At 39.5% G+C, this 10,000-nt stretch overlaps 1 protein-coding gene across 5 annotated transcripts in view; it reads left to right on the forward strand.

Annotated features, from left to right (window-relative positions):
* LOC110040289 (uncharacterized) overlaps positions 1 to 10,000 on the forward strand; it is a 49,757-nt gene that overhangs the window by 32,823 nt on the left and 6,934 nt on the right. For all 5 annotated transcript variants that reach the window (XM_089277163.1, XM_089277162.1, XM_089277164.1 and 2 more), the window contains one exon: positions 6,268 to 8,618. In XM_089277163.1, coding sequence (XP_089133289.1) covers positions 6,268 to 8,618 — 2,351 coding nt within the window. The remainder of the gene's footprint in view (positions 1 to 6,267; positions 8,619 to 10,000) is intronic.

A 10,000-nucleotide genomic window follows, 5' to 3' on the forward strand; every position in this document is an offset into this window, starting at 1 on the left:
TATTGTTATATAGATGTAATATATCGGCCAAGGGGTACAATGTTACATGTACTATGTGCGCACACATCTTGAATTGACCTCAAGACTGCAATTTCCTTGCATGCATGCTGGATGCTGAAGTCACAGTTATTTCTCCATAAGTTGGTTCGATTTTTGAGCAGATCAGTCTCCGATACTTTTAGCTGCTAAGTTTACCAGATAAGAAGAAAATGGTATCCTTTTTTCTATTTTGTCAGCCACCTTGGGAAAACTGAAACATATGCTGACGATAATTATCTTTCCAATAGTAATGGAAAAGTATTAGAAAAACAGGTTACAGCAAATTTTACACAGGAAGATCCATATTGTGGGTGTTTCGATACAATTTTGGGGGACCATAGCTAACAAGACTAGATCAGTTTTCGAAAGCCTTTTAATAGTCTTCCCTCCGTCACATCAATGCGAAGTTTCATTGGTCTTTGATTGACATATACTTATGTCATATACTTAAAAAAGTGATTTTAAGGACGGTGCCTACATTTGTTCCTGCGCACACGTTTTGCGCATCACGCAAGGGCATAGTTTAAGGTGGCTTACTACAGTTTTGATAGATTATAACAGCCCAACTTCTAACTCTTTTGAAAAATGTTCCAAGATGTTTTTCCTTTCTCTATATACAAATGGCCAAATGAATGCCCGAGTACCCAAGGAGAGACTGGGCATTAGTAGGTTAAATGACGTTTTTCTCAAAATCCACCCGTATGACCCCACCTCAAAATTTCAGGAGTAAGAAATTTGCTCTGATTTAAAATTCATGCATGGTAAAATAAAATCTGTCTGACAGATTTTTAAGCGATGACGTATTGTGTGACGTCATCGCTTTATGCTGGCACCCATGCATTCCTCTGGATAGTGATTTCGCATAGTTTGTCGCGCTTATGTCCGTGCGCTTATGTCGCGCACTTTTATCCCCCTGTGGAAGCGAAATGCGCTCTGGGAGTTCCTTTGCTGCTTTCCTTTGCTGTTTGTAGGTTCAGCGGAATGCTTTTAATTGGAGCTTTTAAAAGAAGATTTAGGGGTGGATTTTGGTTTAAACAGTATCGGATAAATTTGCGTTCACGGGCAAACTGATAATAAGAACATATCCTCCATACATACAAGTTTAGATAGACAAGTAAGTCGCACAGGCGATAGGTGAAGGCTTTGCGGCTTTCCTTTGTTGTTTTTAGGATCAGCAGACTGCTTTTAATCGATATGACAAGTATACAGTTAAAACAACAAATTAATTTCCGGTGAGGTAATTAGTGTTGCCAAATATTTTTAAAGATAATAAGGTGTCGATTTCTGAGAGAGTAACATTCCTTTACGGGTTGCCTTTGCGGCTTTCCTTTGCTGTTTGTAGGATCAGCGGAGTGCTTTTAATTTCAGCTTTTAAACGAAGATTTGGGGGTTGATTTTGGTTTACACAGTGTCGGATAAATTTTCGCTCACTGGCAAACTCGTAATGAGAACATATCGTCCATACATACAAATTTAGATAGACAAGCAAGTCGCACACGCGATAGCTGAAGGGTCTACATAAAATTTACGGATTGGTAGCACAGTTATACTTTTGCCAGTCTTGAAGTGAATTGAATGAGCATTGTATGAGCACTGAAATATACAGTTTACTGTAGTGATAATGAAGTCAGGGTACGATTCATTTGCAGTTTTCAGTTTTTTATGAAGTTTTGGAAATGTGTCGTTTTATATTTTCTGTCAACGAAAGAGTGGTTGTGATTAAACAATCGATAATCGTTTTGTCAGGGTAAAGACAATACGAATGCTCATTGATGACGAGTATACGGTTGACAACAAATTAATTTTCTCTGAGGTAATTAGCGTTGCCAAATATCTTTAAAGATAATAAGGTGTCGATTTCTGAGAGAGTAACATTCCTTTGCGGGTTGCCTTTGCGGCTTTCCTTTGCTATTTGTAGGATCAGCGGAGTGCTTTGATTTCAGCTTTTAAACGAAGATTTGGGGGTTGATTTTGGTTTATACAGTGTCGGATAAATTTGCGCTCACGGGCAAACTCATAATAACATATCTTCGATACATAGAATTTTAGATAGACAAGCGGGTCGCACACGCGAGATGTTAAGTCACGAGACAATGATTTTCTCTTGGACAAGTATATGGTTAAGACAACAAATTAATTTCCGGCGAGGTAATTAGCTTTGCCAAATATCTTAAAAGATAACAAGAAGATCTGTTAGATCTTATAACCGCGCTTTTAAAATTTAACTGTTTTCTTAGTACTACAGTCGCAACGCAGTGCATATTCCAAAGCAATCTTTGATGATTCATTGATTACTGTAGACATCACAGCACTTGATCAACACAAACTCTATTATCGCACCATCAGTCGTAGCCGTTGTGACATCTCCGATGACGTAATAGTCTTAATCTGGAAGTTTCTTCGGGATATGTATGGGCATGAAGATACGAACACTATTACAAACCGCTTTCTTTCTTTAAAGTCACGATTAAATTTAATTGTTTTTTCCCCTTGAGTTAAGGGTTAGCAAAGAAGTCACACGAGTCACATAATTCAAGAATTGCGCTATCTACGGCTATCTTTAGTACGGTGGTTATTTCCCTATCAATGACGTAATCTTTGCACGTTCTGACACGTTCTTTGCTTGGCTTGCTAATATTTAATTTTCTTTCCGATCTATGAACTCGCTGCGATGAAACAGTCAAAGGATTTACTTCATTTGCCTAAAACCGCAAGAAATACTCGCAAAATTACAAATAAATTAATGACCGTCGCTTCTGCCGAAATAAACTTGCAAAGTAAACACGATCTTATTTGTCACGAAGCGAAAGTGAAAGCTGCAACGTCAGCGCATTCCATGGCTGACGTAATACCTTTTTTCAGCGTATTTATTATTCCCTTTAAATCCAACGCTTTGATAAAGCGAAAAGAAAATATATTTTACCTTCTGGCGGAAAAACATCACACGTTGCGTGACTAAAAGTTTGGCCGAGCGGAGGTCTGCGTCTGGTCACCGAGAAAAAAAATTTAAAAAAAAATAATAAACCACGGGTAAACCTACAACCGCGCTCGGCCCATGGCCGCGCGGTTAATAAGGTGTTGATTTCAAAGAGAGGAACTTTTCAGTAGAGTGCTTTTTATTTGGGTTGGTACATTTCGCTGACCCCTAGTACGAGTACATGGACTAACAAGATAGACCTGGTACATGAACTACTTGAATGAGCCACCAGTGGACTACCCTATATGTAAACCCCTAAAATTTCTAACCCAAAAGTTTAGGAATCAGTTTGTCTGCTCATGTTCCAATCTTCTAGGAACAATTTTTAAACGTCATCGCTTCTGCATGCATTGCGTGCCGTTTATTTTAAAAATTTTGGCTCTAAACGCGATTCGCCGCTAAAAATCATCATGGGTTGTACGGTAGGTTTTCGAGCAATCCTCGACCAAAGACTGGCTTTTACAACCTTGGACGAGAATTGAACTGCGCATGTGCTTTATTTATGCGTGCGCTCATGTGACGCCATGTATCGCGTGCAAGAAAGCAAGAGTAAATTAAAGCTCTTTTACCGGTTGTTTATGGACCTTTTCTGTCATTTCATTGGCCCTGGGCTTAAACACGTATTTGAAAGCAGGTTGAAGCTATTGCTACGTATACCGAGGTGATTTAATGCCTTTCAAGTCCTGAAGTTATTTTCGTTTTTCTTAGGGTTCCTTGCGTCATTTTTGCACGCGCGACTAATACTAACGTCTGAAAGGCAATCGTAGCGCGCGCTACTGAGGAAATCAAGTTTACTGAACCTGTACTTAAACCAGGAACACCAGAATAGCAGCATATCGCTAACCAAAACTGTTAACGTCCTCCAGCTGAAAAACTATTGTTATCTCTCGAAAATTATACTGAAATCCAACTGTTAATATGTACCTGCAGATGGCGTAGTGTGCGCGCAAAACAAGTGCGAGATACGCAAATGTTTTACTTTCTTGGGAGGTGACAGGAAAAAAATGTAACGGGTACCGTAACAGTTTTCAAAAAAGATCAATAACTTTAAAAAACACGTGTTTACCCTAACATTTTGTTTTTGGTTTCTCACCACCAGTATTTTAGCTGAACCAGAGGAAGGCTGTCAGAGACGCTAAAAGCGCTGTTGCAACGATTTTGTCATTAAAAACATACCAAAAGTGGTTTTTATGGTACCATTTACCATGCAGTGTTAAGATCTTTATAAATGTGTTTCCTTTTCTGTATGTAAAGGCCAACTCTAAGGAAATCTCTGAAGAAATATCCATTCCTTCTTTTTTCAGAAAAATACTGATGTCAGCACTTTTGTTGAGATTCAAGGCTAATTATCTCGAAACTAGACGCTTTGCTGCGTGTACCCAGGCAGTCGTTATACTGAGAAGCACTAGCTATATTGCAACTGAGCTAAATGTTCTGCATTTGAAGTCGTACGAAATTCAATCGAATCGATGTGCTCAAGCTATTGTGCCTTTGACTGCATTTCTTGGAATCGATTAATAGCTTATTACTCGTTTGAAGGCCTTTACGGCGTGAAATGAGTCAAGGTCTTGATATCAACCTATAAACGTTTCAGTCTATTTTCCTTAGCCTTTGTTGTTGTTGTTGTTGTTGTTGTTGTTGTTTGCGTTTCTCAAGCGAGACATTTTTGCATTTCAGAGTTATGGAGGTGCGTGACATTGAGTTACGAACTCGTTTGTCGAGAAACATATACTTATCTCGTGATTTGTAGCTCATTCAGAAGTTAAAGTATTAGGAAAGGTGCTTATGTAGATGCTTATTTGTTCAGTACAGATGTTTACACTATTTTCCGGCCGCAATGTTGGTGTACCGCGGAGGTACACAAACATGGCTGCTCTATACTGCGCTCTGTAAATTGGTGCAAAATATTTCGACGAAAATCTGAGGTTTTGGAAAACGCACAGACTTCAAAATTAGAGATGTGTCATCTTTATTAATCTCCTATGACATCACAATTTCTTGACTTTATCCACTAAATGGTTTTCGAATAATTTTTTTTATTGCGTGAGGATTCCGTGACAGTGCAAGCCAAGAATTGTTTTGCTGCGGTCAACATGCATTAGTTTCTTTCAACTTAAATGTGCAATAATTTGCTACGTGGGTTTCATTCTTGTAAAGACACATAACTCTGTTACAAGAAAATAACGAGAGAATATCGTTTAGCTCGAGATTTTAACTTTATTATACTTTACGAAGTTTCTCAGAGCGTTTTACTTAGGTGTACTCGAACAGATACATTCGTAAACAAATCATCTAACCTTTCTGACCTTGTTGCTCAGACGTTCTTGCGTTCGTGCTGGGATTCTACTTGGTTCACGATCACGTCTAAAAATACGATGACGCCCCTAAAGATGCTTTTAATCAAGTTGAAGAGTTGATAGCCCCGGTTGTTAGCTCCTTTGGTATAACATGATTCTTGAAGAACTCACTCAAAATGTTCGCTCGTAAATTGATCTCTCGTAAGGCTTGCAGACCGACCCGTTCCGAAAACGTTTAAGGTCCTTTAGTGTTGGTCTACCGCGAACGGTGTGTTTGTTTGCATGTGATTCCATCGCCCTAGAAATCATGGAATCCATGCTAACTTTAAAGACGAAAACTTCTGTCAATTCCATTTACTCTACGCATGCACAGGTGACGCATTCGCTTTAGAGGCCAGACGGCGGTATGTGACTGAACGAGGAAAAAAAACAAAAGAGCCGAAATTTAAACCCAGGCCTCACTGCCTGAGTAAAAATGCGTAGCTACCCCAATTTTTCTTTGTGCATTCCAATAGCCCTTGCAAAGATCTACTTTTTCTGCGTGGTCCTAACCTGGCGCAAAAACCTTCATATTTAGTAGGCACCGTCCTTAATTGTCTGATGACTGATAAACTAGTAAACCTTCAATTATGCGAGATCAGATTTCGTAACATATCATAAACTATAAGTAACTTAGCGGACAATAAAAATTCTCTCATTCATGTCACTTAAATGACGAGAACATTTCAGATTGTAATTTTGAAATTGAACTGGGAGCAGGCTGGCAGAACTGGACTAAGGTTCGACTTTCAGCCAATTAGCAGCTTCCCTCAGATCCCTTCCTTTCTGTAGTGCACGGGAGTAAATCATGTGTTTAATCAGTCTGTTCTTTGTAGTAAATTCGTCATAATTAATTCGTCAAAACTGGGCCCAAGTCCTGTAATTTCAAACTCATTTCTCTTCTCTTTCATACAGAACCGTTTGTGGAGGAGTGTCAAAAACAGCTACATTCTCATTATAACACCTTCAGTAAAGTCAAGATCATCCCATGGAAACCAGCCTCAGCCATTCATATTGATGAAATATACACCCAGCTATCCTGGGTCAGGGATGACAGGAAACCCAGTGGAGTGACACAAGAAGAACTTGAAGACTACACCAACATATTCAAGGGCGACAAGCATCATCCTAATCCAAAGCGACTTCTGGTTTATGGCCGGCCAGGCATTGGGAAAAGCACATTTTCTCAAAAAACTGCTTTCGACTGGTCGAATCAGAGGAAAGGAATCCTAATGAAGTTTGATGTTGTGCTTCTGATTAAGTTGCGAGATGTGTGTCATTTGAAAGATATCCGTGATGTTTTAAGAGCTTCCAAACTGCTGGTTGGTGATGAAGTGGTTAATGATGTCTATGAATACATACTTCATAATCAAGAAAAGGTGTTACTGATTTTGGATGGCTATGATGAATACTTTTTTAATGGCGAACAATCACCTGTCCGTGACATTTGGGAGGGCACGTTACTGAGGGAAATCCACGTAATTATCACGACCCGACAAGAGAAGGTTGAAGAGTTAATATCACCCAGCCACGTTCAGTTTGAAATAAACGGTTTCAAGAGTAACGATCAAGTCAAGGTGTTTGCAAGCAAGTTTCTAAGAGATCGGCAAGATGTTGAAAAGTTTGTACGCTACTTGTACGAAAAAGATTTGAGAGACATGGCCGAAATCCCTCTTCTCCTGATGATGCTCTGCTTAGTTTGGAAGGAAAACCACCTGACGGAACTGCTAAAATCACGGGCCGACATTTACAAACAGTTTCTTCAAACCTTCTTGCACCACGCAGTCGCAAAAGATGCAAAACCAAAGCAGTTCAGAAAAATAGACGACTACAAAGACGAGCTTTGTATATTAGGCAAGCTTGCCTGTGATGCACTTTTAGAGGATAATCTTTCTTTTCCTTTAAGCAAACTGCCCGACAGCAATTTAGTGACGAAATTAATTGAAGTCGGTTTGTTTCATGTACTTAATGTTTCAAGTCTTGAACCTGAGGAAGCTGTATATTTTATTCATAAATCAGTACAAGAGTTCCTGGCTGCGTTTTATCTGAAGGAGGAGTTGTTAAAAGAAACAAGTACAACCTGTCTGACCCAAGTTGAATCACTTGAAAAGATTGTCAATATGGTTGAAGTTATCATATTTGCCTGTGAGCTGTCAGCAGATGCGGCATACGATATTCTGAGTCATCTGCGGATCGTGAGAGAGAAGGAAGGTCTGACAGAGTACAACTTCACTGAGATACCTTGTATTAAAGATTTTTCTAACAAGCAACTCCTGTTTCTAACTCTTATTTCACATCTCTTCTTTTCCCGCTCTTCTGAGAAGAGGCGAGGTCACTATCCTATGTTTTTGTCTGTCGTTGGCGGTGTTTTGTTAATTGGTTCTGACCAGCTGCATAGCGTTGCCAACGAGCACTTGCTAAAATCTGCTGCGGCGCCAGAGTTAATTTTCTTCCCTAGCGGCCTACGTACTGAGCAAAGCTATCAAGACCTAATCAGTGTACTAGAAGACCTCAGTGCAGTTGTTGTATGCTGTTCGGGCGAAAAGAAAGCTTCGGATTTCCTAAAGAAGTATTCATTTCGAGATGTAAATGTTATTGGTCTGAAGAAAGAAGGGAAGATACACCTTTACATTGCTGAGATTCAGGCAGCGTTCCGCGCATTTCCCACTGAAATGTTAAGGAAGCGTACTTCATCGTCAGAGTTTACTCAGAAGAAGAAGCCAGTTGATGACCAGACGTCAAATGAACAAGACGACAGTAGCGCTTTGTGTTTGACTGAGAACAGCACTGCTGATACTCAGGTTACTCAACATTGTCTCTCCTGTGTCTGGAACATTGCTGTCGAGGTTAACGAAAGGCAAGAGATGGAGACGCTCACTGACGTTCTATCTTTTGTGACATCTCCACGAATTATAGACATTAGGGCGTTCCGACTAGTCACTGATCCTGTGTTGGTGGACACCCTGGTCTCACGTATTAACTTTACAAACAGACTTGCTTCGTTATCACTTAGCAATATCAATTTGACAGCCAAGCCTGCTGTTGTCATCGCAACATCTCTGTACCAGGCTCCTAACTTGTCTTATCTCGACTTGTCCATGAACCCTCTTGGTGAAGGAGTAAGTGATCTCACGCGACATCTCAGCTGTGTTCCTCACCTGGATACGCTGTTCCTTTTGTATGTTAAGATGACAAAGAAACAAGTGAATGATTTGAGTGAAGCTGTGCGTAAGACCAAGATCAAGCGGTTGTGGTCACATTACCATGTAAGTTTTGTGATTTTTGTTACCATTTGTTTCAACATGTTTACAGTAATACTAGATATTGCTGAGCTTTTGGTTTCGCAATTTGTTTTGTTTTTCTTGTTTTGCCGAACAAGCGTTAAGTTAAAGAGCTTTAAAGTGCCACTAACCCCTCAAAAATGTTTTCCTTTAATAAAATCTACTAGTTTCCCTGATTACTTCAGCGAGAAAATTATCTCGATTGATTAAATCCCTGCGTTTCTACAGGCGGTTAAACATGTAATTTCTATGTTCACGACCGCGCAAAGTGGGATCTGGGTCGGGCTACTAGTGACGTCACTTCGGGAACCGGGCTAAAACACTCAAGAGACTTTTGACTGAACTTCGAGGGCAGTCAAAACATTTTCGGGTTATTTGTGATTCATATTTTATCAAAACTGGACAAGAACTTTAAGTGAAAGAACTGTGTCATTTAGCATTACAATTCAGAGTCTAGCTACGATTTGGACGCCTGCGAAGTACATAGTTTTTTCCATTTCGAAGTGCGGATCGGCAGTCGAGATCGCCGCGTTGTATAATTATATTTAGGCCAGGATCGACAATTTGCCGGTCCATTTGGGTTATGAAGGTACAAACAATGACTGAGGAGTTAGTTTACAGCTCTGAAAGAGTTATAAAGATGTCAATGAATACGGAGAGTTGGTAATTTGACCTTACGAAACGTGCAAATTTCGGAGTGTCAAAACACTTTTACATTCAAATATTAATTTCCCCCGAAATACAAGTTAAAATGCGATGCCGTCGTACTCCACTCCTGCCTACTTCTCCAGATCAATGATTGAAAATAGTTTTAACATAAGAGATAAGCAGAGATGTCGGCAAACAATATTCAAAGGTGAGGTAACTTTTCGCTTCGTTATTGTCGACCGTCCGTAGTATATGCATATTCAATTACTGTGTACGAACACAAGCTACGCAAATTTGCATATTCCGTACTAGTGAAATCATGGAAAATCCTTTGACAAGATCTTGAAAAGGGGTTCAGTATACTTTCAGTTAAATATATACATTTCTACTTCACTGTTAGTTTGAATGAAATGTCCATTTTATGCACGCTAATAACCTGGGAGTCCTCGACTTATTAGTATGCGTTTCGGTTGACTGACAAGCGCATTCTTCTTTCAGCACAACAATCTCCGTCGGTAACTTTAGGGTCGAATCTTAATCGTTTGTTTCACTTTCCTCATATATTTATAAATGCTTGATCCATTCTAAGTTTATAATTTAGATGTATTTCGTTCAAAGACGAAGCTCAAAGAGCAAAACAATTCTGTATTCGGGATTGCAATCGAGATTACAAGCGACCTCCGGCCTGCGTGTGTTTTTATTAAAATCCACAAATACAT

The sequence above is a fragment of the Orbicella faveolata genome, unplaced genomic scaffold (assembly GCF_042242905.1).
Source record: "Orbicella faveolata isolate gen_17 unplaced genomic scaffold, um_ofav_v1 contig_46, whole genome shotgun sequence".
NCBI classification, from domain to species: domain Eukaryota; kingdom Metazoa; phylum Cnidaria; class Anthozoa; order Scleractinia; family Merulinidae; genus Orbicella; species Orbicella faveolata.